The 27,207-nt window shown below is 46.6% G+C and overlaps 1 protein-coding gene across 3 annotated transcripts in view; it reads left to right on the top strand.

The window, feature by feature from the left end:
- LOC144106644 (uncharacterized) overlaps positions 1 to 27,207 on the top strand; it is an 87,678-nt gene that overhangs the window by 31,920 nt on the left and 28,551 nt on the right. For all 3 annotated transcript variants that reach the window (XM_077639487.1, XM_077639485.1, XM_077639486.1), the window contains one exon: positions 21,596 to 21,729. In XM_077639487.1, the coding sequence (XP_077495613.1) occupies positions 21,596 to 21,729 (134 nt within the window). The remainder of the gene's footprint in view (positions 1 to 21,595; positions 21,730 to 27,207) is intronic.

The following is a 27,207-nucleotide window of genomic DNA, read 5'->3' as shown; positions in this document are numbered from 1 at the left end:
GAGAGGCGTTCATCCACAAACAGCACTGTATCGGTGTCTTCTTCGATTTGGAGAAGGCCTATGATACCGTGTGGAAGTTCGGCATCCCCCATGACCTAGCAGAGCTAGGGATCCGCGGCAGGATGCTGAACTGCTTGAACGATTTCCTGACTAACTGCACATTCAGAGTCCGTCTGGGAGCAACTCTATCAACGACATTCACCCAAGAGAATGGCGTACCCCAGGGATGCATTTTAAGTACGACACTCTTTATAGTAAAAATGAATTCTTTGGCCAAAGTAATACCTAAGTCCGTAATGTATTCAGTTTATGTAGATGACATACAGATAGCATACACTTCTTCCAACATACTGTCCTGCGAGAGACAAATACAAATCACACTAAATAAACTGGCTGCTTGGGCAGAGAAAAATGGATTCAAGTTCTCCCCTCAAAAAACAGTAGCTGTTTTATTCTCATTACGACGAGGCCTACAGGTCGATCCCAATCTGTGCTTGAATCAAACCACACTGCCAGTCAAACAGCAACATAAATTTTTAGGCGTCACTTTTGACAAGAAACTTACATTTCTGTCACACATTAGCAACCTGAAAAAGAAAGCATCCCAAGCCCTCAATGTATTAAAGGTACTCTCGCGAAAACGGTGGGGGTCCGATAGAGCATGCCTATTGCAAATATATCGCTCTTTGGTGCGCTCCAAGCTGGACTACGGGTGTGTGGTATATGGTTCGGCAAGAGCATCCTACTTGAAACGACTGGACCCTGTTCATAATCTTGGTTTGCGCCTATCAACTGGAGCTTATAGAACATCCCCGGTAAAGAGTCTTTACGTTGAAGCTAATGAGCCCACACTAGAGGATAGAAGAGTCGCACTAACATGCACGTACATCCTAAAAACCCGTTCTCTCCCTAAACATCTCTGCTATCCCATTGTTACCAAGTGCCCATCCAAAAGATTATTTAACAATAAACCACAATCCATCCGGCCACTAATAATGCGCTTTGAAGATAAATGTGAAGAGTTAGGAGTACTGGATGCCCTGCCGAATATTGCACAAAAATATGAAAATCTACCACCATGGTACAACCTGCCTTCAGTGTGCGACTTCACACTGACACACTTACATAAAAAGGAAATGCCACATCAGCTCATACTACAAGAATTCTTTGAACTGCAAGAAAAATATGACACCTTCACTGAATTTTACACTGATGGGTCAAAAACAGAGTCATGTTGGATGTGCAGTAATTCAAGACAAAAATGAAAAAAATGATATGACTGCCACAGTATGCATCGGTTTTTACTGCCGAGAGTTATGCAGTCTTTGTAGCCGTAGGCCAAATAGTAAAAGAAAACATTAAAAATAGCGTCATTTACACCGATTCACTGAGTATGCTCAAAGCGCTGCACTGTAGAAACACCGCTGAACCCATTATAGGAAACATCATACATAACATAATTAAAATAAAAAAACAAAATCATAACATTATATTCTGCTGGGTGCCCAGCCATGTTGGAATTGTAGGTAATGAGAGAGCAGATGCATGCGCAGCACAAGCTCGAATTGATCAAATAAAACAAGATAACATACCACACAGGGATTTTTTGAAATTAGTGCACAGTAAACTCAGAATTAAGTGGCAGGCTGCATGGGAAGAACAGGCAAACAACAAACTGCATTCTATAAAACCCGTTTTAGGAGAATGCAGATCATGTACACATCAAGAACGTTTTACTGAAGTTTTTTTATGTCAGCTACGGATTGGGCACACACACCTTACACACAACTTTTTACTGACAAAACAAGACAAACCTCTCTGCGAAATGTGCGGCGATGTACTCACTGTAAACCACATTTTAATTTCATGTAGAAAACTGGAACAACTGAGAAAAAAATATTTTACAACACTCTACAATGAATACATCCCATTGCACCCCAAGTTGCTTTTAGGTGATCAAGCACTGGTTGATCTTTCAAGTATTTTTAAGTTTCTTAATGAAGCCAATGTTTTAAACAAACTCTAGGTATAAAAAGTGTAACATTTAACAAGAATCTAACCTTGTGTTTGGCGCATCATAGCCATAGTTGCTTTTGCGCCATTAAAATCAATATAACTAACTAACCTTTATTCTTTATTCAATTTTTACCCCGCTTAGCCCGAAGGCGCTACAGCAGGAGGGTTGCAATGATGAAAAAAACACATCTTCATTCATACAGCACACTTGCTGACCTGAAGGGCAATGCCATTCACTTATAGAACATACAAAAAATGAATTTGCATACATATTAGTTCTGGTACGGTATTCCAGAATCTTAAAGCAGTGATCAATACGAGAAGAGACATAATGGTGCCTGTGTAAATATTTTTCATTTGAATGCTGGTTTTATCATGAAATATTTGGTACAGCAGTTTAAGGCGCAATTTTCTTCTGCGAGAAGAAAGACTTCCCCACCCTAATTCGTTTTTCATGTCGGTACAGCTATCGCCTCTGGAGTATCGATGTAGGACGAATCTTGCAGCTCTGTTTTGGATTTTTTCAAGCTTATTGCTCAGTGTTGTTTGCCATGGGTCCCACGCCGCATATGCGTATTCGAGCATGGGTCGAACGTACGCTACAAAAGCAGTTGATTTTAGGTGAGGCGGCGCGTGACCCAAATTTCGTTTTAAAAAGTTTAGGGTCTTTGCAGCCTTCGCAACCACCGTGTCACTATCGGTATTCCAAAACAATCTGCCAAGAATGTCACACCCAAATATTTATACTGTGATTTTTGCGTCAGTGTATTGTTGTTAATGGTGTACTGAGGTGTTAATTTCATTTTTTTACGTGTGAAGGTAGCATGAACACACTTATGGTGTTTAACTTCATTCTCCATCTTGAGCACCATTCAAGAACACATGATAAATCACTTTGTAACTGGGCAACATCAGATTCATTTCTAATTCTTTTGTATAAAACACAATCGTCGGCAAACAACCGTATGTTAGAACCAATCCCTGAACAGATATCATTTATGTAAACTAAAAACGGAAGTGGCCCCAGAGCTAAGCCCTGTGGGACACCCGATGTAACATCTACAAAACTGAATTGCTTGCCATTCAATAACACGCACTGCCGGCGATACGATAGATAGTTCTCGATCCAGGCAAGAACTGTGCGGTCAGTATATAGTGCGACAAGTTTACTTGTAAGCAAAGAGTGGGAAACAGTGTCAAACACTTTGTGAAAGTCCAGGAAAAGGCAATCTATTTGTCTGCCGTTGTCCATATCAGATGCGAGGTCATAATAAAATTCAGTCAGTTGTGTTGTGCAAGATAAATCCTTATGGGAACCATGTTGTTGTGAAGCCAGCAAGTTGTTTGTTACTAAGTGTGTCATTATCTGTTTGTATAGAATGTGTTCCAAAATTTTACACGGTATGGATGTGAGCGAAATTGGTCTATAGTTAACTACATCCTTTTTTTACCCACCTTTATGAAGGGGAACAACATGTGCACATTTCCAGCCATCTGGAAGGGTACCGGAAGAAAGAGACTTGGTGTAGATTACATAGAGATAAAGGGAAATCGGTTCAGAACATCTCTTCAGAATTCTAGGGGAAATTCTGTCAGGTCGAACTGCCTTACCATCACTAATTTTATATAGTAATGCTCATATTTCATTCACACTTAGCTCTACTGAATTCATAGTCGGGACTGTACTTACGTATGATAATGGACTATAGCTTTGTATTGGTAAATATACTGAACGAAAGTAGTTGTTTATACAAGTAGCCTTCTCAGTGTCGTCTAGTAATAACTCATTATTAAAGACAATTTCGGTGACGCCAGCTGGCTCTGCTCCGCAGCCTTTCATATGTTGCCAGAACACCTTAGCATTCGTTTTTATTTTACTGCCGAGTTTTTCAAACTAGTGCCCTTTAGCTTCCTTTGTATTTTGTTTGTATTCGCGGGTTATAGCACGCAGATTTTTAAAGTGACAATTACTTTTAGTTCTATGGTATTTTAAAAATATATGCCTTCTTTTCTGAACGGTTCTTAAGATATGCGCTGTCATCCACAGTTACGCTGTTTAAGGTTACTGCGCTCGATGCTAGGAATGTAGGCATTGGCAAGCTCTTTGAGTTTTTCTTTAAAGTTATTCCACAATTCCTGAATGTCGCAATCATCAGAATGGCATTCAAAAACTGGCAGATGATCAAAAAGTTTGGTTGATATGCTGGCATAATCCGCTCGCTCATATAGCTGCACTTTTCTGGTTTCTTTTTTCCTTTGCCTGCTACCTCTTGCTTTAATACTTGCAACGACAGCAAGATGGTCGCTTATTCCCGGAATAGCAGGTGCAGAAATTCACAAAATTTGACGAGTTACAAAAAAAAACAAATCTAATATGTTAGTTTCGCGAGTTGGTTCAACGACATACTGCGTTAGTCCAAAAGATTCAGTAATACTTTTCATCTCCAAGTTTAAGCTTTCGCCAGCTGTGTGCTCACAAGTGCCGTCGTGCGACTTTAGGTAAAAAAAGTATGAAACGAGGCCTCGGAAACGACATCGTGTAAATTCTGAAGCGTGTCGACGGTTGAGTAGGGTAGAAACTTGGGCTTGTTGGTACATTTTCAAGGGTAGAATTGGTAGCGCAAAAAAACACAGGGACACAGAAAGACAACACCACAAAGTGCTAACTTCCAACATAATATTTATTTCATGAAAGACTGGTGGTTTTTATACTGACTTATCATACACTACTATCAGACCACCCTAGCAACGCATATCAGACAAATATAGGATCTCCTTTGGCAACAGAGCAACTGAAGGACTACTAACACAATCATCATCCAACAAAGAAATCCATTCCGCTTCAATTATCTCTCCAGTTAAGCGGTTTTTGTGCATTTTCAAGACCACACATTTTTTTAGGAGTGGTACGCAATGACACACACGGCAGTGGGCTGACAAACCTTTTCCACGCATATCACTTACATCACGCCCATGTTCCCGAAGCCTGTCATTCAGGCATCTGCCTGTTTGCCCTACATACTGTTTGCCACAGGAAAGGGGTATCTGATACACAACATTTTCAATGCAGTCAACACATTTGTTTTTATGTTTCTTAGTACAGCCAACCGTCTTTTTGGATTTTGTCAAATTTTGTCAAATTTTTTGTGCACAAATAGCTTAACTTTTTAGGGGCTGAAAAAACCACCCTGGCTCCCGAACGCTGCACTATTTTTTAAGATTATGGGAAAGCCGATGAAAGTAAGGGATAACTGCTACTTTCTCTTGATGTAAGTGATATGCGTGGAAAAGGTTTGTCAGCCCACTGCCGTGTGTGTCATTGCGTACCACTCCTAAAAAAATGTGTGGTCTTGAAAATGCACAAAAACCGCTTAACTAGAGAGATAATTGAAGCGGAATGGATTTCTTTGTTGGATGATGATTGTGTTAGTAGTCCTTCAGTTGCTCTGTTGCCAAAGGAGATCCTATATTTGTCTGATGTGCGTTGCTAGCGGTGGTCTGATAGTAGTGCATGATAAGTCAGTATAAAAACCACCCGTCTTTCACGAAATAAATCTTATGATGGAAGTTAGCGCTTTGTGGTGTTGTCTTTCTGTGTCCCTGTGTTTTTTTGCGCTACCAATTCTACCCTCGATGGTTGAGTTTGGTGGCCGATAAAAGGCGCCCGCTGCAAATGAAGAACTGTCTGGCAAGGTGCACCATACTGATTCCACAGCGTCATGACCTATATCTAGTTCATAGCAGTTTAAAGAACAGCGAACTAGAAGGAAGACGTCGCCACCCACATGAGATCTGTCCTTCCGATACGCAGTGAAGTCATCGGGAAACACTTCACTATTGCTGATGGAAGGGTCTAGCCACGATTCAGTCCCAAAGACTATATCGGCCTTCACAGAGTTGATAAGAGCAGCAAGGTCGTCAACTTTATTAACGACACTTCTGCAATTCACTGTTACTGTAGTTAGATCAAAATTTTCGCGTCCTTTTTTCCCATGTTTCAGTCATTTGTTTTTAACAATTTCAACGACTTCTTTTTCTTTGTCCCAACTAAACGTCTTGCCGTTAAAAACCAGTTTATGAATGCGTAGTTTGACTCGAGTTTCTGCATCCACTTTAATAACCTTCGCATACTCCCAAAACCGTTTAGGAATATTTCTTGTTTCAGGTGAGTAATCTTGGTCGATGCTGCATGAAGTTGCTTTGAACTTCTTAGCATTAGAGAGAACGTTCGATTTTTCTTTGCAGGAGGCAAAATTGACGATGATCGGCCGTTTTTTGAGTTCCTCATAGCGACTTATACGGTGCACTCTTTCCACTGACTGCACGTCAATGCCTAAATTATCTTTACAAATGTTTTTGAACAAATATTCAGACTGCTTCCACGTTTCCGATTCGCTATCCTTGATGCCATAAAAAAACTATGTTATTTCTGCGGCTTCTGTTTTCTTAGTCAACACTCCTGTCGTGCAGTTCCTTGACCGTTCTGGCTATGTTCCTAATGGTGCTGTCTTGCTCATTTACTGTATCATTAAGCACTGCAATCTGTCCTTCTGTCGCGCGTAGTTTGGAATTAATTTCTGCCATCATTGCTTCATGCCTTACTAGTCTGGTGTCGATGGCTTCTAATTTGCTCAAAATTGCAGTTTGGCCTTCTTGTAAGCTTTGAAGTAATTCAAGCTCATTGGTACTCAGCGGACTGGGGTTCAATTCAACATCGCCCCAAAGCAGTAATAAGAGAGCAAGGTACAAAACCCTATGCGCAGAAAAATGGAAACGTAAGTTACATACCTCAATCGACATCTGCCTTCGGCAGACAGGCACAGCACTTGTGTGATATGGAGCCGGCAGGGCACACAGTAATCTGCCAACCAAAATTAGACTAACCTGCAGCAACAGAAGAAGCGTAAGTTGCATGTCAGCAAGCATGCCGGCTCCAAATCCCATGTAGCCCATGTGTTGTTCGATCAAATAAGGTCGGTCAGGGTCACGCGGCCCTCAATGGATCTTGTTGATTGGATGACGGTTCTTGTCGCTTGTCACGTTCGGTAATGGTATGACGCTGATAATGGACTTAGGCTTCAAAGTTTCGCTGGCTGCCGGTGATATCCATGACGGTGCTGTCGATGAAGGCAATCCAAAAGTTCGTGCTACAGTCGGTGCCCCTCGGTCAACATCGAACTTGAGTGCAGCTACAAAGGTGACAGCAACCTGCAGCAACAGGCAAGGCGTAAGTTGCACATCGGCAGGCGTGACGGCTCCTAATCCTAGTGGTTATCTGGCCTAGTTGTTATCTTCACTAATGATTACCTTACCTTCGCATTACATGCCCTGCCCAAGCCTATTTCTTCCTCTTGATTTCGACTAGGATGTCATTAACCCACATTTGTTCCCTCACCCACTCTGCCTGCTTCTGAGCTCTTAGCGTTAAGGTATGAACACGCTGGCGGAAAAACGCGCGGCAAGCCGCTGGCGGCACTATTCGAGACGCGAAAGGGACGGCCCCACCGGTGGCGAGGAGTGCACGGGAGAGCGCCGCCACGCAAAGCTCTTTTCATGCCAGACCGGTCGAGGTCCCTGCTTGTAGAGGTGTGCACGTGGCTCTGTTGCCAACCCTGGAAGGTAACTTTGTTAGGAGCCAAGAGGTGGCGATACAGACGCTCCCCATGTGACTAGGCCAGGCGCCCCCTCATTGGTCTCCCTGCTCCGTGGCACGCGGCAAGCCACCGAAAATGGCTCTTCGACCCATCCTCTGCGCGGCAGATCAACTCGCCATCGCAGCAGGCTTCGCGGCAAGCGGCTTGGCGGCGGCGGCGTGCCGTGCATATTTTGCCGCCAGTGTGCCCATACCTTTACACCTATCATTTTTCTTTCCATAGCTCACTGCATTGCCCTCAACTTTGCTGAACCCTCTGTTATTCTCCAGGTTTCTGCCCCGTAGGTGAGTACTGGTAACATACAACACTTATATATTGCAGCGGGCAGCCGACGACATTGAGCGAGTGAACGAGTGGACGAAGAAGAAGACGAGAACTCATCTCTGGCTGTGTTCTGAGTGCCGCCCGTAGCTGTTCATTCGTTTTTGTAAATAACTGTAAATATATTCTTTCCTGCAACATATTTGGTGGAGGTGCGGCTTTCCTCTACGCCTACCGAAGACGGAGCTCCGCAGCGGCCGCCAGCTGACTTCGCTCACAATGACCCAAGACGCCTCCCAGCAAACATCACAATGGGCAATGCCATCGCTCGTTCTTTCTTCCCCTCGTGACCATGGGACATTTTCTGGCACCGACAACGTTGACGTGGACGACTGGATCAACATGTATGAACGCGTGAGTACGTCCAACCGCTGGGATCCGACTCTTATGCTCGCGAATGTCATCTTCTATCTAAAAGACACCGCCCGCGTCTGGTACGAGCCTCACGAAGATAATTTGACCAGCTGGGACGTCTGCAAGCAAAAACTGCGCGAGCTGTTTGGACGGCCGCTCGGCCGAACACTTGCCGCTAAGAGGGAGCTTGCGTCCAGAGCTCAAACGTCTACGGAATCCTATGTTTCCTACATTCAGGACGTGTTGGCCCTCTGCCACAAAGTTGACAATAACATGCCCGAATCTGAAAAAGTGGGTCACATGTTGAACGGGATCGCCGACGACACCTTCAACCTGCTCGTCTGCAAGAACTGCACTACAGTCGACGGCATTATTACGGAATGTCGCCGCTTCGAGGAAGCTAAAAGCAGACATATTAGTCAGCCGTACACACGCCTCCCCAACACGTCTGCGACTTCCTCATGTGAAGACCTGCTGCAACGGCAAACTCCTGCGCCTCCAGAAAATGTGACCCGCATCATTCGACGCGAACTCGAAGCTATTTCCCCTGCCTCTACGTGATGGCGACAACCACTTGCCCACCATCTCGATGGTACAAGCCGTCGTCCGTCAAGAGCTTGCAAACCTTGGTCTCCAGCCCGTCAACCCTGTGCGTCCTTCATCACCACTCGACATCACTGCGATTGCTCCTGAACGACCTTCCTGAACGACCTTCCACGTCGCCGTAACCCTAACGAGTGGCGGACACCCGACGACAGACCCATTTGTTTCCTTTGCCACCGCATTGGCCACATCTCCCGTCACTGTCGCAATTATTGGTCTCGTCATAGCACATACAGTCATCTAAGCTCTCACCGCAACGATGACCAGCCCCGCCACTTCACGCCCCCCTCCAGCCCAGCAGAGTGCTACCGTTGACGGCCAGATTTCCCGCTCCAGCCGCTCCCCGTACCCCCTGCGTCGACAGTCTCGTTCGCCCCTACGCCGTCGCTCCTCTCCTGGCCCCTACGAACGCTCGCAAGCGGAAAACTAGACGCTGCAGTGTCTGGAGGTGATGCTGCAGTACAGCCCCAGTCCCAAAATCCTCGCTTAGCCCTTCGCGCACACCAAAATTTGCTCGCTATTCATGTCGATGGAGTCCCTGTGAGAGCCCTGATCGACACGGGCGCGCACGTGTCCGTCATGAGTTCCACCCTACAACGCCGCCTCAGAAAGGTACTGACCTCTGCACCCACAGCCGTTCTCCGCGTTGCCGACGGCGGAATGCCTCCTGTGGTTGGACTATGCACAGCCCGTGTGACCATATCCGGCCGCCATACATCCGTTCTATTCTCTGTTCTGGACCAGTGCCCTCATGACGTCATTCTTGGCCTCGACTTCCTGTCTGAGCATTTAGCCCTCATCAACTGCGCCACCAGTGTTGTCCAGCTTGACCTTCCTCTTTCTGCTGAGTCGCCGTCCCCAGTTGTACCTCGTCTTTGTGCTGTCGACTTTGTCCGTCTACCGCCTCAAGCCGCAACTTACATTTCTTTCTCATCTGTTCCCCCTGTCCCTGATGGCCCCTACGTAGTCACTCCGGACCTTGACGTTGCCCTCACGCGAAGTATTGCGCTTGCGCACACTGTCTTTACAATGTCGGCAAACCGTGCGTACCTTCCGGTTCTGAACTTTGGCTCGTCTATCCAACCGCTCCCGCAAGGCATCTCACTCGCCACGCTGTGCCCTGCTGCCGAATGTGTCATATCAGTGGTGGACAGCTGCTTACCTTCCACTCATCAATGCCTGTTGCCTGCGGCAACATCACCAGAGAAACCAACGGATGACTACGCCGACATGATCTGTTCTGACCTACCAGCGATGCAAGCTCACGATCTTAGGTGCCTCTTATCATCTTTTCGCGACATCTTCGACTTTGATGTTCGTGTTTTGACTCGTACCTCTGTGGTGACGCATCGGATAAACACCGGTGATGCCACTCCTCTCCGCAGACGTCCGTACCGCGTGTCCAGCGCTGAACGCACCGTCATAAATCAAGAGGTCGATAAGATGCTTGCAAAAGACATCATCAAGCCCTCGTCAAGCCCTTGGGCTTCTCCAGTTGTCCTGGTAAGAAAGAAGGACGGCAGCTGATGCTTCTGCGTACTGGCAAATTGCCGTAGATGAAAAGGACCATGAAAAGACCGCCTTCGTGACGCCTGATGGCTTATACCAATTTAAAGTCATGCCATTCGGACTCTGTAACGCGCCGGCTACCTTTGAACGAATGATGGACTCCCTTCTTCGCGGCTTTAAGTGGTCTACCTGCCTCTGCTACCGAGACGATGTTGTGGTTTTCTCGCCTACTTTTGCCACGCACCTCGAACGCCTCTCCAGTATTTTGACAGTTTTTCGTAACGCCGGACTCCAGCTGAACTCATCGAAATGCAAGTTCGGTCGCCGCCAACTCACTATTCTCGGACACCTGGTTGATGCTTCTGGTGTACGCCCAGATCCAGTCAAAATTCAAGCCGTGAAGGAGTTTCCTCTTCCTAGGTCGTCGAAAGATGTGTGCAGCTTTATCGGCTTGTGCTCGTATTTTCGACGTTTCATCAAAGATTTCGCCGGCATCGCTCGACCCCTCACCGACCTTCTTAAGAACGAAACCCCCTTTATCTGGGGCCCTGCTCAAGAAAACTCATTTTCCTCCCTCGTTCATTTGCTAACCTCTCCGCCCATCTTAGCCTATTTTGACCCGTCGTCTCCCACAGAGATTCGCACCGACGCCTCCGGATATGGGATTGGTGTCGTGCTAGCCCAACGTCAACAGGGCCAAGATCGCGTCATCGCTTATGCCAGCCGCCTACTTTCCGCCGCAGAGCAAAATTACTCCATTACTGAGCGCGAGTGTCTTGCCCTTGTCTGGGCTGTCGCTAAATTCCGCCCGTACCTGTTCGGCCGCTCATTCACTGTAGTCACTGATCACCACGCTCTCTGTTGGCTGTCTTCACTAAAAGATCCCACCGGTCACCTTGGTCGCTGGGCTTTGCGCCTTCAAGAGTATTCATACTCTGTCGTGTACAAGTCCGGTCGTCACCACCAGGATGCTGACTGTTTATCCCGATACCCTGTGGAGCCACCGGACCTCGAAGACGCTGAGACCCTACCCTGCCTCTTAGCTATCACTGCTCTCACCGATATCGCCAACGAACAGCGCAACGACTCATCTTTACAACCTATCTTTGATGGCCTCCGCTCTGCAAACCGCTCTCCGTCTCTGCACCTTTATGTGCTCCAGAATGGCATTTTGTATCGCCGCAACCTACGCTCCGACGGTCCTCCGCTGCTCCTCGTCATAACCCAACATCTACGTTCTTCTGTCCTTGAGGAATTGCACGATCTGCCGACAGCCGGCCACCTTGGCGTGTCCCGCACGTACGCTCGAGTGCGGCACCGCTTCTTTTGGCCTGGTCTGTATCGTTCTGTCAAGCGTTACGTTGCCGCTTGCGACCTGTGTCAACGCCGGAAAAGGCCCTCCACTTTGCCTGCCGGTCTTCTACAACCCATTGATGTACCTCCGGAACCTTTTCACCGTGTTGGCCTCGACCTTCTTGGCCCTTTTCCCACGTCCCTCTCCGGTAACAAGTGGATCGCTGTCGCAACTGATTATACGACTCGGTACGCCATCACGCGTGCTTTGCCCACCAGCTGCACTACCGATGTCGCCGATTTTCTTCTCCAAGACGTAATTCTTCACCATGGCGCCCCTCGTCAACTGCTCACCGACCGCGGTCGTTATTTTCGGTCCTGAGTGATTGATGACATTCTTCGTTCGTGTGCCACGCAGCACCAGCTGGCGACAGCTTACCATCCACAAACCAACGGGCTTACGGAACGGCTCAACCGCACGCTCACCGATATGTTAGCAATGTACGTCTCACCGGACCACCGCGATTGGGACGCAGCCTTGCCTTATGTGACATTTGCGTACAACTCTTCACGGCATGACAAAACAGGCTATTCCCCTTTCTACCTTTTGTTTGGTAGGCACCCCCTATTGCCTTTGGACACACTCATGCCGCCTTCTTCAGTCCCCACCACTGCTTACGCTCAGGACGCCATCGCCCAGGCCACGCTGGCTCGCCATATAGCCCGTAGTCGGCTCCGTGCCTCTCAAGCTTCCCAGAAGTCCGCCTACGACCGCCGGCACCGGGCCGTCGAATATCACCCCGGATCACTCGTCCTTCTCTGGACGCCGTCGCGCAGCGTCGGTCTCTCCGAGAAGCTCCTTTCTCACTACCGTGGCCCTTACCGTGTGGTGCGCCGAGTCACCGACGTGAACTATGAAATTGCTCCCCTTGCGTCCTCGCCATCGTCCTCTGGCCCCTCTACCGACGTCGTCCATGTATGCCGCCTCAAACCTTATCACGACGCTCCTGCGCCACCACTCTAACGCCGAGACGGCGTTTCATCAGTCGGGGGTCCTGCAGCGGGTAGACGACGACGACATTGAGCGAGTGAACGAGTGGACGAGGAAGAAGACGAGAACTCATTTCTGGCTGTGTTCTGAGTGCCGCCCGTAGCTGTTCATTCGTTTTTGTAAATAACTGTAAATATATTCTTTCCCGCAACAATATTTTTGTCTTGAGGGATATTGGTAAACTACCATTCATGATCTGCGAGAACCTGCCATATACGCTCCACCCCATTCTTATTCTGCTAGTTGTTTCCCTTTCATAATCCGGATCAGCTGTCACTACCTACCCTAAGTAGACCTATTCCTGTACAACTTAAAGCACCTCACTGCCAGTTCTGAAATGCTGGACCCTCGCTAGATTGTTGAGTGTTACTTTGGTTTCCTGCATATTAATTTTTAGGCCCACTGTTCTATTCTGCCTGCCTATCTCATTGATCATGCTTTGCAATTCATCTCCTGAGTGTCTCAGCAAAGCAATGCCATCATCGGATCGCAGTTTATTTAAGTATTCTGCATTAACTCTTATCTCCAACAGCTCCCAATTTAGGCCTTGGAATACCTTCTGTAAACAGGCGGTGAATAGCATTGGCGAGATCGTGTCTCCTTGCCTGACGCCCTTCCATATTGGAATTTTATAGCTGATTTTGTGGAGGAATACGGTAGCTGTGCAGTTCTTATATATATCTTCCAGTATTTTGACATAAGGTTCTTCTTCACTCTGACTTCGCAATGCCTGCATGACTGCCGGGGTGTCGACTGAGTCAAATGCATTCTCGTAATCAATAAAGGCTATACTGTATATAGGGGTTGGTTATATTCTGCGCATTTCTCTATCAGCTGATTGATAGTGTGAATATGATCTATTGTGGAATTTCCTTTACGAAAGCCTGCCTGATCATTTGGTTGATTGAATTCTGAGGTTGCCTTGACTCTATTAGCGATTACCTTAGTAGATACTTTGCAGGCAATGGACAGTAAGCTGATCGGCCTGTAAATTTTCAAGTCCTTGTCGTCTCCTTTGTTATGAATTAAGATAATGTCAGCGTTCCTCCAACTTTCTGGTACGGTCGAAGTCAAAAGGCATTGCGAATACAGGGTGGCTAGTTTTTCTAGCACAATCTCCCCTCCATTCTTTAACAGTTCTGCTGTTACCTGATCTTCACCAGCTGCTTTTCCCCTTTGCATTGCTCCTAAGGCTTTCTTTACTTCCTCTTTCGCTATTGACGGGATGACGCATTGCTGTTCTCTACTGCCTTTCTCATTAACGTTCTGATATATTGGCTACTGTATAGATTTGAGTAGAACTCTTTGGTTGCTTTAGCTATCTCATCCATATTGCTAATGACATTGCTGGCCTTGTCTCTTAACGCATACAACTTGTTTTTACATATGCCTAGTTTCCTCTTTGCCGCTTTTAGGTTAACTCTGTTTTTTAGAGCATGCTCGGTTCTCTCCATATTAAACCTTCTTATGTCGGCTACCTTGCTGTTATTTATTAACTTAGATAGCTCTGCTAGTTCTGTTTTGTCCCTAGGGCTAGGCGCCCTCATGCTTTGGCGTTTCTTAATCAGATCTTTCGTCTCCTGAGATAGCTTGCCTGTATCCTGTCAAACCATCCTACCACATACTTCTATGGCGCACTCCGTAATGATACCAGTGAGATTATCATTCATTGTTTGAGCATTAGGGTCGTCTTCCTCAGTTGAAGCTGAATATCTGTTTTGCGGCAAAAACCTGAGTTTCTCTAGTTTTCCTCTTACCGCTGACTCGTTAATGAGTTTCCGCTTCACTAGTTTCTTCTATTCTCTCATCAAATCTAGGCTGATTCGAGACCTTACCATTCTGTGGTCGCTACACCGCACCTTTCTGACGACCTCCACATCCTGCACAATACCAGGGTGAGCGCATAGTATGAAGTCGATTTCATTTTTAGTCTCACCTTTGGGGCTCTTCCAGGTCCACTTCCTGTTCTCTCGGAGCAGTACACATGGATGCCTGCAAAGGGCATTAGGCTGAAACTCCGAAAGCCTGACAAGGCCTTGGTGTTAACGTTCTGAATGTGACTTGTCACAGAGATTGTTTGACGGACTGACTGCCTCTAGCAAGGCTCACATGTGTAAGCACCAGAAGAATGCTGGCAGTGGGAAGTAAGGCACATGAGTGATGTGACTGGCACTGCATCAGCTTTCATATCTGCGAATATTCGGTTGATTGACTGGAACGCTTGCTTCGTGTAGTTTTGGTACAGCATACTTCACCCAGGGTGTGCACGCATCCTAAGCCCCTACACATCTGCCAGATGTATGCGCCACATGCCTGTACGCCCCCGTCGATGCTGGAGCCGGTCTGCATATGCTCACGGCAGCAAATGCAGCAGTAAAGGGGACACATGGAGACGAGTGCCCTTTTCTGGCGCAGGGCGGTGCTGGGCGCACGTAAACCAGCTATGTGTTGGATGCCGTCTTTGATGCAGAAGGAACACCTATGGGAGAAAGAAAGTAGTAGAGTGGGGTCAATACTTCATGGAGCAAATTTGAGGGGCTTCAGGCACGCAGTGTGTCCATAAAGTCACTGCTGAAAAGTAGCAGTCTGAGGTAGGTCTCACACCCTACAAATACATCAGCACGACATGTAGGTGGTGTAGGTGGTATTTCTGGTGGCCAATTTTGCAGAAAGTCAACACAGCTTTAACGAGTTTGGCAAAGCTTTATTGCACTTTGTCTTTTTCATTCATGGCCTTGTGTATTAAAAAATATGTGATTTCGAAAACGCTTATTGCATTGTTTAACCTTTTTTATATTTGAGAAGTATTCGAAATATTCGCTTCGAAATGTTTCGGAGGAAGTAACTATTCGCTTTCAACCAAAAAAACACTAGTCGCACACCTTTATTGAAATCAGCCGCGGCAGTGGCTCACTGGTTATGGTGCTCGGCTGCTGACTCGAAAGACATGGGTTCGATCCCGGCCGCTTCTGTCGCATTTCGATAGAGGCAATATTCTAGAGGCCCGTGTACTGTGCGATGTTGGATGCTGGCCCTTTTTTTTTTAAATTTAAGCAGCTATATTTTGAGGTGTATCTGCATTTTGTCATGTTGAGACAACCAATGCCAAACAGACAGCACTGTTACAGGATATAAAGCTTCTTTATGCAACTGATATTTTGAGGAGCCAAGCTAGTGATGGCTTACCATTGTTGGCTGATCTGCTTTCTAGCAGACAGGAGTGCAGACAGAAAGAGAGAAAGTAAGGCAGGGGTAGATTTCATTACATATTACCACATTATAATTACAACGGCAGTAAAGTGTAACTTTTATAGGCTAGAAAAGGGCAGGAAACAAAATATAGGCATTGCCGTCACCGGAGAATTTCGGAAGTAAACAACAATGCATCAGCAGTTTTTTTAGCATGGATCACGGATCCTGGCTGCACTGGTTTTCACTTTCAAGCTGCGATCAAGGAGTCCTTTGAGTGCACTGTCGCTGGATGGGTCACTAGCAAAAAAGCTGTTACCTTATTTACTCGCATGATGATCGCACTGTCCTTTTTGTTTTTTTTTTTCTTCAAAAAATTGACACAAATTTAGGGGTGCAATCATTAGCGGGGTAAATATTCCACAAAAAATTTTTGAGCATCAAAAATGCAAACAAGTTGCAGCTCAGGCTTCTTTGCAATAGCCATAGCCTCCTCTATTTTTTTCATGCCTGCTGAACAGCGGGGAACCCCGTTGTTAGGCGCCGTTCGCGCTAGTACACGAAACTGCCGACGTGTGGCGTGCGCAGCTTTGGGTGGAGCAGACGACACGAAAGGAGAAGTTGCACGCAGCGTAATATGTGGTGCGCAGTTCTGTTACTGTGTATACTCCTCCTCTTTTAGTAAAAACATTCATGATATGCGGGTAAGACAGTGAAAGTGATAACCTGCTGAGTTTTTTCTGTTAAGGCATGTGCAGACGTACTTAATAAAAGCTGGTCATCAAGCAAAACCTGAAAGCGGCAGCTGGGCATACAGATAGAATGTTGCTGCAGTACCGAGATGAATTCCTCAGTTTTCGGCTTTATCGACGATAATTATTAGTGTGCTGCTTTGTACAAAACACGCATTCTCAGCAGAACTCATATCTGAATCGATCGACATATAAGCGAAAACATTAAGCATATTTCTGAGCGATGAGTGAATGGAAACATTTTACTGTCGCAATCAGAATAGAACATATATGCACAGAAACGTTCTCACAACTTTGAGCTTTTGAGAGAGAGGCTTTGATGTGAACGGTTTCTCTGTCGTTCCTCCATCACATTTAAGGCATAGTTCGCAATAACAGGGTGGAAAAACTTGGTGCAGGCAAGTTTCAGAAGTTGGCCGTGAAGCATGCAAGCTCTTACTCCATGTTCCATACTCTGCAAGAGCATGTTCACTGCAGCTTGCAGGGGTTTTGCTAAAAACCTCCTTTTGTTCAGCAACACCTCGACGTAGTTCTTGAGGTCGTACAGAACGTACACAAACTATGTTGAAGGATAAAAGGAGGCCTCCTCTGTCCTGGTGGCGGATCAAACTGTCACTGGGCGCAGAGGCTTGAGAAGAGCGCAGCTGCTGCAGTCCAATTTTTCCTTGAACAACGCAGGCCAATTAAGTGTCATCCTACCATCGCAAGTGCTGCAGTGTCTGGCACTGGCAGCAACATTGTCTGGGTCCTGAGAGTCCTCGAGGAGCCACATTTTTGCCCCCGGTGGAAAGTAGTCCGTGTTGCTGGGTTGCATGACTGCAGGTTTACGTGTACTGCTTCAAGTGCTTGCTTTCTGTTTCTTTGACGTTGCTGCCTTGGGAAGCAGACGCTAAGCCAAGGCATTCTCTACACTAGTGAGTGCTGGTCTAATGTCTGTCTGATAGTTGCTCATAGCAGACTGCCTTAACCACCCAAAAAACAACTCTATATGGAGTCCGAAGAAAAACTTCTTGTCAAACTTGAACTTTCCATTTTCAATTAGGTACTTGACGCATTTCACGCTTGATTTCATTGTCATCACAAGCGCTTGATACGTTCCCCGTTTCCCAGACATAAGGCAGAGTGACGTATTTTTGTGGTGGCATTGACAGTTATCAGTTGATTTCTCGACGGTGAGCACAATGCATGTTCCCTCGAAGTCAATCAGCTAGTTTTGTGCCACTGTGCTGCGTTCCCTGTTAAAGTACAGGGCAGAACGCTGGGAGGCATGTGAGCACAAGATTGACTTCGAGAAAACCACTGTGAAAATTTGAAACAAGAAAACACACGAGCAAAAATTTGGTGTCGAGGCATTCAGCGCTGCTTATTGGATCACAATTAATTGGCGTTCATTTTCCGGACTAAAAGGTATGAAAAAAAGAGCGTTCCTCTTTGTTGTTGCCAAGAATTGGCTTAGGACGAGTTGGTCCTTTGCAAAACAGGCAGGGCACATGTTTATTATGCGGCCGCAACTACTCCAACCCAGCCGCGCACGCCCATCCACCCAGGCCTGGCAGCCGGAGAAACACGGCAGAGTGAGACGGCGCTTCCGCAGCCTTTGAGCAGGCACAGAAAAATAGAGGGGACTATGCAATAGCTATCATGAGTAAGGCTTACCTTTGTAATAAATACACACATTGTATAGGCATCACATGAACCGCACATTGCCGTTTTATTTTTTCTAATTTAATAGTCACTCTATTTCGAGTCTCGGAAACGGCTGTGTCATTGCTGGAGGAATCTTCAGAGTCCCACAGAAAGTCCAGCGCGTTGGATATGCTAGTCATCTTAAAGCTCTTGACCACTACCTGGTCATGCTACATGAGCAAAGCTTTGCCGCTCAGCATCAGATCATATTGGCCGGCCGCCATCCACTCTGCATAGAGTCTTCAAACATTGTCCTTGAAAGGTTTGTTCAGTGGCATGTCGAGAGGCTCCAGCAGACCCCCAGGGATCACAGCAATGACCGTGCTTAGCTCTTTAAGCTTAGCACATCTGCTATCCACAAGGTGGCCTCTGAAACTGTCCAAAACAAGAAGCGCTCCTGGTCTTGGTCCCCAAACAGTCGTTATCCAATCGACCACCATCAGTTCTGCAGTCATCTGCCCTTTAATTTGAGCACGGATGTGGGTGTCATGGGGAAAGTTTCCTTTCAGAACAGCCTTCCATTTAAATCTAGCATATGATGGCAGCTTCCGCCCGTCGGCCATCACAGCAAGCATGACAGTGCATAGCTGTTTTTCTGCACCAGATGTCTTTGTGAGAACACTCTGAGCGCCCTTCTCGTTGACCGTTGTGTTTCAGGGCATGTCGAACGTCAACTAGTTTTCGCGGATGCTGATGACGAAACAATGAAAGTGTATCACCTTGTTTTCACACTTGGATGGGAGCCGCTCTCACAACGAAGTCCGCCGCCTCAGTGAAAGTCCAAACGGAGCTAGCATGGAAGTCCTTTTGGAGCAATCCCCAGCTTCCTGGCAAATGTGCGCACCTGTGTTTGTATCATTCTAATGGTACTGCACAACCACCGTTGCACATATCCTTCACGTATTCAAGGAGCGCCTCCTCAACGTGAGGGGACTTGCCTGTTTTGGGTCTGTGAAAATCCCGGCGAGTCTTGTTAGTAGTTTTCCAATAACGTGTTTGGATTTTGTCAATGCCAAAATGCCTGCCGGCAGCATGGTTGCCATGCTCCAGCGTATAATCAACAGCCTTGAGCTTGAACACGGCTATCAAACTCGCATACCGCCCCGTGGTGAAATGGCATCGATGCTCACACACGACCAAAAAGCACACTGCCGACTTGCAAAAGGGCAAACGCGCATTTTTATCAAGCATCATGGGAATGCGTCGGAATGCGTTTGCTGCGGGATGACTGCACTTCAACCAACTTGCGGCTGCCGCTGTAACGGTGCGGGACATCAAAACAAAATGGCGGTTGACAGAGCAAGCCGAATGTAGCATGTGACAGATGGCAAGCACAATCATCATCAGCTATACTTGGCACACAACAAATCGCAGCAGCAAGTTCAGGGTACGATCATTACAGGAGATTAAAAAAATATAATTTTGACAGCAAAATTCATGGTTGCGATTATTATGCAAGTAAATACGGTATGGTCGGGTTGAAGCCTTCACCTGCCAAGGTAGAGAGAGGTCCTCTCCACTTGCAGGAGAAAGAAGAGAGAGGCTGAACTAAGAGTGGTTCAGCAAAATTAAACTCGCCTGAAATGGGCTACTGAAATTGCTGAGGAAAAGCAGTGACATGTGGCAGTTGGCATGTGAACTGTACTTTTAATTTTTTTGCAATCATTTTGCAAACCTGGTTTGTTTTGATTATTTGATTACTCGCATTTTTAATACCGTTGCTTTCTCGAGGCTTTACCAAGAGGCTGCTTACCGTTTGCAAGACACTGCCTGCGTGTACAGCCCTCATCAAGCTGTAAACAGGGCAGCTTTTTCTCCCACCACCTTTTTTGCTTGTGCAAAATAAAAGCTCCTGATTGATCAGATGCTGAAGCAAATGCCTCTGCATCAATCCAACTGATCGCCCCTGAACAAGGGCACATGTGCTAGTTCACCTACTGTATTTACTCAAATGTAACACTAGTTTGTTTTTTTTTCCCCCCATTTTTGTCTGTTAAAACTCGACCCTAGCGTTTAAATCAAATACTTTGGTTTGGTTGCCCTAAATCAGTGACATGGTGCAGCTTTTTTGAAGAATTCGCAACTCGGTTTCAGTTTATGCAGTTTTGCAATATTATGTTGGCAGCGTAAGTACCATGTAAGTCAAATCACCATCTATCCAAAGTCAAACCAGTCAAAACGTCGCTCTTTGCGTTCGTTGGGATCCCGTGCCTTTCATGTCGTGGCGGCATACACGGTGTGGTTGTTTCGACTGTTACTGCTTGCTGCAGTCGACACAATGGCAACATGGGCTCAATATGACGCTCATTTTCTTCACTCTGTGTCACTCCTGGTGTTGGATTTGTTTTGTGGACACTGGAATCCTGAGGTGAAGAAGTTGGAGGACATAAAAACTGACCTTTTTGTTAATCTTGGGGGATGACATCTGTTCTGCAGCCACGGGTCATCTGCATAAATGTACCATTTAGTGACAGGGTGCGGAAACTGTACACTGATTGTATCCGGGAAGAATCAAGCGACCATGTGCATTGCAGATCGCTGAGTGGTTGACTCCCACTTGGTACAGCCTGCCTCATGATGTGGTCATTAGGTATTCAAGAAATGCTCCACATTGTATTCAAGAAATGCTCCACATTGAACGACTACGACAACACTGAGGATGACACTGTCCGAGAGATCGACAGTGAAAAGGACTCAATTTGAGAACTCTGCCTCCAAGAACCAGAAACAATGAATGCATTCGAAAAGAGGGAGGGTGTTGGCCACAAAATGTAGATACTTTTTTTTTTGCCTCAGTTGGTCTCACATTACAAGCGTGGTTTTTATTTGTGGTTGCCACTGGGCAGCATGTAAAGTTGCCCCTTGCATTACATTCGAGTAAATACGGTAAGTTGCATTTAGCTTAACCAGGTAAATTGGGGCCAATTTTTATCAATGTAGATGTTGTATGAGTTTCAATCAAGCAGTGGGAAAATTTTTTAATTTTCTCTGCAATAATTAAGTGTTTTGTTGCCAGACAAACACCAACATGGCCAGCAAAAATTGGGTTGAGTTTTCCTCTGCACAGACTCTCGTCTTCGATCCTGTGCTTTGGCAGCATGCCCTGAGAGTAAGGAAGCGAGAGCATACACTAGAGGTGCATATATTTTGTCATCTGTGCTCTGCAGTGAACTCTATTTGCTGGGCGCCGCACGAGTTTGGTTTGGTCCTGGCCTGTGCGAGTTCAGACGGCGCTGTCTCGGTGCTGTCCAGCCGTGGCGATGGTGTCTGGATTGCTAAGAAGATCGCCAATGCCCACACCGTGAGTGCCAAGCCCCAAGTGTATTGTTCACCTTTTTTTTTTTCTTGCTTTCTAGGGGCAAAAATTTGCACTATATGACACACAGAGCAAAACTTTGGTTCGAGGTGTCGTATTGACTCGCGTAATGAACCCACTTGCTTTTCCAGAAAAATTGACATGAACTTGGGGTAGGGTTCAATACGCGGGGAAAACAAGTTTCTGTAGATTTTTAGTTCGAAAGCAGTACTTCACTAGCAATCCTGAAAAAAAAGCCGATGTCTGTCTGCAGCCTCTAAGATACCTGCAGAAATAAAATAAAAATTGCCAAGACTGGGTTTCAAATCCACGGCAGCGCAAACAAAGCGGCTTTGCTGGCCACTGCATGAGAGCACTATGCTATCGGCGCAGCCGATCATGCCTCGTGTTAAACTGCAGCACTCCCGTGCTCTGCATTGCACATCTCCATCAACTTCCATCTGTGTGCAAAAGTCACGAAAGGAAAGGAAACATGCATAACTGGCCCCCTGGGACCAGGTGTACAGCTCATTCGTGCTTTGAGCAATGTGGCTGGTGGAGGTGTGGGCTTCTTGTGTTTTTGTTGACGTTTTGGGAAAAACACGGCACTGCACCAATAGGCTGCAGGCGTTTTATGGGTTGGCTGCCATTGACAAGGTTGTAGACTCTATTGACTTTGAAGAAAGAAAAGCCACATAGATGGCTCCCTGTGTCAGTGAACACCTCAGTCGCACTTTCAGGTATGTGGGGGTGGTGTCCACCTGCAAAAAACTGCTGCTGGTTCGTCTGTCCATCCATCATCAACAAAAGCACACGGATTTTAGCATCATTCACTTGAAAAAGTGTTTGCTGTATCATGGTGTGATTTGAGGATTTTGTGACAGTTGATGGTGCTAGCAAATTGCAGTGAGATAAAGCGAACACTGCCCTGAAGATCAGGGGCGCATTTTTTATGCGAGGTTAAAAAAACATGCAGGAAAGTTACGAGTGTGTAACTTGAATTTAAGGCGTTATGTGAAAGAGGTTAGGCATTTTCACTTCCAACCTTAAAGGAGTACAGACACCTAAATTCTGGGTGCGCCTTTTTTTCTTGTTTGTAATGATGCGTAAGGCATTATTATGCATGGATTGCCACGTGATGTTCTCCTGCAACCGCTAAATAATTTATAATCTCATTTCTTTTTCGTGCCGTTTCGGTTTCAACAGCCGTATGAGGACTGTGATGGTCAACGTGTACTTAAAGGTCAGGTGAGACATAAAAAAAACTGCAATATAATCGCTGCTTCCTCATACGTTGTCATTCCGGCTCTTGAGGAAGGCTGGCTTCAGCACTGCAGTAAATTAAAACGATGAAGCGACGATTTTATGGATGTTCTTCCATGCCTGACGTGGCACAAAAGCACTCTTTGACGTCACAGCCATCATTTGGCTGTTGAAATCGAAACCAAAACAACATGACAGAAAAAATTCGATTATAAATTATTTAGCGGTCGTAGGCGAATATCACGTGGTGATTCATGTGATATTCTTCCGTATCATTATAGAGAAGAAAACATGCCACCAAAATTAGGTGTCTATACTCCTTTAAGCTCGTCAAATCGCTTGGAGGTCTCAAGGTCCTGCTTTCTTTATAGCATTTATAGGATGTCTTATATTGTTCTAGAACAATATCGTGTCTGCAATGAGAACCCCAAGCTGCTGAAGAGACCCATACACATTGCACCCTCAAGGCAGAGCATATGTGTCTCCTCAAGTTTTTATGAAGGTGCCTTCCATCTATGGCTAAGAGGGAACCATGTAGTCACGTCGATTCACGGATCCTGGCAGTATATAAGAAACTCAGTTTTCACGGACACCTCTTGCAAACTATGGCTTGTTGTAGCGCTTGCTTCTTCTGGAGAAAGGAATGTGTCATCTGATGCATTTGTCACTGTCGGCACTAATGACCCCATTGACCCACATATGTGTGGACGAGTGTATGGCTTTTGTAGGGCTGACAAAGTGAACAGCTGTTCCGCAAGCACTTGAGCATAAGGGCGAAAGCCGTCCATTCTCTTGGCAACCACTGCGACTTGAAGTAGAGGCAAAAGGGTGTTGTTTTTACCACAACAGTGAGCCTGTCTCCTCATTCCTTCTGTCACCGAGTGTGCAGAAACGCAAGGTATGCATCGTCTATCTGCCAAACAATAAATATAGGAATAATGAAAATTGGCAGTGCCAACAGCACTGGCATTGTCTCCTTCTAATCGTATGCCATCCTTCCCCTTTTCTTTTGTGTGTGTACTATACAGTAATACCTCTTTGATATGTTTTCAAAAAATTCCGGGAAAAAACGTATTATCCGGGAATACGCATGATTCAAACCACCTAATTTTTAAAAATACAAATGTTGAAGGAGGTACAAAGACTTTTATTGACAATTTCACTTTATAAAAATGTCAGCATTTCTTGGCACAAGATTACAACAGATCCTTTTCTAGTGCTCGCAGAGTTCAGTACATGTTTGCGCTGCCTTAAGCGCGGAAGGTACTTCATAACGCATCCGGTCCGTCAACGACCAAAATCTCTTCGTCGTTTTCGGATGCTTCGCCCCATTTTCACGTAAGTACTGCGGGGAAGCCACTGCAGCGGCTAACTGCCTGTTCGTATGTAAGCACATCACTGTAGTTCATAGATGCTTCGCCCTTGCCATTATGCACCACGAAGAACTCTCCACGTTTCTCCTTTTCATGTCGCATTCCTGCAAAAACGGCTGTCTCAAATGCTAGCGCGCCGTTTTTATTTTTGTTGTTGTCGGTGGTGGTGGTGGTGGTGGTGGTGGTGGTAGTAGTACTTCGCCTTTTTGCACCAAGGCAGTGCAGAGAAACCAATGTGGCAGGTGGCTGCCGCTGCATTTCAGCTCTTCATATAGCGTGCCCTCATTTTCGGCCCACTTGCATGTTTGCGCATGTGCAGTTGGTCAATGAACTTATTTTATTATACGGCCACAGTTTGTCAAAATTTTAAACTTGGTAGCTGGCAGATGGTGTTATCCGGGAACATATTAACCAGGAGAAATCTGGTGTAACTCTATGGGACATTTTTAATGTCCGCGATATTGAGCACATGAATTAGAGAAAAACTAGCGCCAAACCATGCACACGACAAGAAGATAAGACGCAAGCGCTTGTGTCTCGTTTTCTTGTGGTGTGCATGGTTTGCTGCTAGCTTTTCTCTAATTCAAGTATGCACCAATTAGCTCGAAAAGAGGTGTAATGAGCACATGAACCAGAAACTTGTCAACAAGGTTTTACTGTACCACCTGAGCAAGCATTGCCGGCTCAAAGTCTGTCAGCAGCCTCAGAACTGCAGCACATTTCTTTTTTTATCTATCGAGTATCGTTAAAGTACACGACACTCTAAAGATGTTTTTTCGGTACCAATGCTCTGATACTGCCATTTCTGGCAAGCAGTACTATTACTAAAAATGTATGGAAAAATAGTGTCAAAGGTACATGTGTCTTCGATACTGCCCATGGCTGATGGAGTCCCACGCATCTACCAGGAGCGGGAGGAGGACGAGTAGGAGGAGGAACATGTATGTGAACCAACGAGATTATAGATCTCGTACAAGTGGTTGAGCGGGTGGCTTCCTCATTCTAGGACTCCACTGGCCATGGCTGCTCAACGAGCTTGCTGGACAAGCGCTTCTTGTTGTGCCACGGTATCGCCGAACAGCTGTACCTCCCACCGCTCAAATGATGTGCTAGGCATCTTCAAGTGTTGGTGTTTGCACCCACACTCCATGAGATGTGGAAGAGTGTGGGAAGTGTGTCCGCGCACAGGGGGCTGAGAGCTACAGTGGTCCTCAGTGCCGAGCTTTTTGTGAGAGGGAGGTAAATCCTGCGGTTAAACCGCTGGATCTCGAGGTGTTCGCAGTAATTGAATGGCAGGGCACGAAGGTAAAGGGTGGGGATTGATCGGACGATTTGTTTTGCCCCGCTCATTTGGTTAATGCTCGAGCTGAGGTGTTTGCTCTTTCGCTCCCCTCCAGTCCAGTGTGGCCCGGTGTCCACGTGATTTGATGGTGTTCTTCCAGGTTCGGGCCCAGGATCTGAGCCATCAGCAGCGGTGGTCACTTGTTAGTAAAGTTCTGGCAGGCCTGTTGTGAGTCAGTGACAACATGAATTTTCCAGTCCACCCTGTCGTGGTGCTTGATGTCAAACATGGCTAAGGTTTCAACCGCAGCTGGGCTCTCTGCCCTGACGAAGGCCACAACGGTCAATGAGCTGTTTCTTCCGCCGACACAGCTACCGCAAAGAGACCCCCTTCGGGGTACGCCGCCATGTCCACCAACGTTATGCGCAGGTCGCCCTTGAATTGTCGCCGCTGTTAGCCAACGTGAGCCTTGCGCTGACCTCCGTGGAGATCGTGGTTCACGTGGTTTGGGATTGGGCTTGCCTTAATCCTGCTTCTGACCACCGATGGGAGCAACCGTCAGAGAGCGTGGAGCTTCGTGACCGTGCAGATCCAGTGAAGGATTGCTCTGCCCGCCACCATGTTGTGCAGTCTGGCCTTTTGCGAAGCCAGAACCACGTCTGACCGCTCGGTGAAGGTGTTGTGGATCCCAAGAGCCATTAACTTCTCGTTCGACATGGTGACGGGGAGGCCCCCAGCGCCGTTTTGTACTCTCCTCTAATAATGGACACGACTTGTTCTTATTCTCATGTATTTAGCGAGTGGTGATGGCACGGCACGCAGTACGTCACTCTGCTGATCACCAGGGCCTGGACAAGGCAGAGCGTGTCATCTTCTCGCATGCCCTTACGGCTTCTTTTTATTCTTTTGATCATCCTTGAGATCTGGTTCGTTGTGGACTTCAGGGTTTGGATGGTGTGGGACACTTTGAGGTTGCTATGGACCCCGAAACCCAGAATCCTGGTCTTGTTGCTCTCTAGGATCTTCTGACCCTCTAGATAGAGTTCTAAAGAGCCGGGGGGCTTGTAGATTCCTCCTCCGTGCACCTGGATAACCTCGGGCGCGTACTACTCGCCACTCGTCCAAAACTGCCTTATACCCCGCAATAGGTTGTCTCTGCACATATGTCATCTCTCCAATCTCGGTTGGTCATAACCTATGCCAGTAATCTAATCCTCTATCTACAGCACACCGCTGAAAGAAACGGCGCAGGCCAGCAAAGCGTGCAGTCATCCCATTGCAGATGTGTAGCATGAATGGTCTTCACGGGACGCGCACTGACACTAGTAACTATTGGAGGTGCTTCAATGCCAGCACTTCTGCTAGACACCACGGCTGGGGTGGAGAGGAACGACGGGCGCGTGCATCTCTGCCTGCAGTCTGGCCGTGCCTTGATGAATTTCAAGAGCATGTCACTTTGAAACCGTTATGCCCAGCTGCGTTGCAGTGAAACGCGTTACCTCCTCTGCAGGAGCGCTCTTCTTCGGTCCCTGAGCCGTACCATATGGTTTTTGTACTGGGGCTGGG

Source organism: Amblyomma americanum, chromosome 10 (genome assembly GCF_052857255.1).
Source record: "Amblyomma americanum isolate KBUSLIRL-KWMA chromosome 10, ASM5285725v1, whole genome shotgun sequence".
Lineage (NCBI taxonomy): Eukaryota > Metazoa > Arthropoda > Arachnida > Ixodida > Ixodidae > Amblyomma > Amblyomma americanum.
Note: the sequence above shows the minus strand (reverse complement) of the source record. Positions and strands in the feature narration are given on the sequence as shown.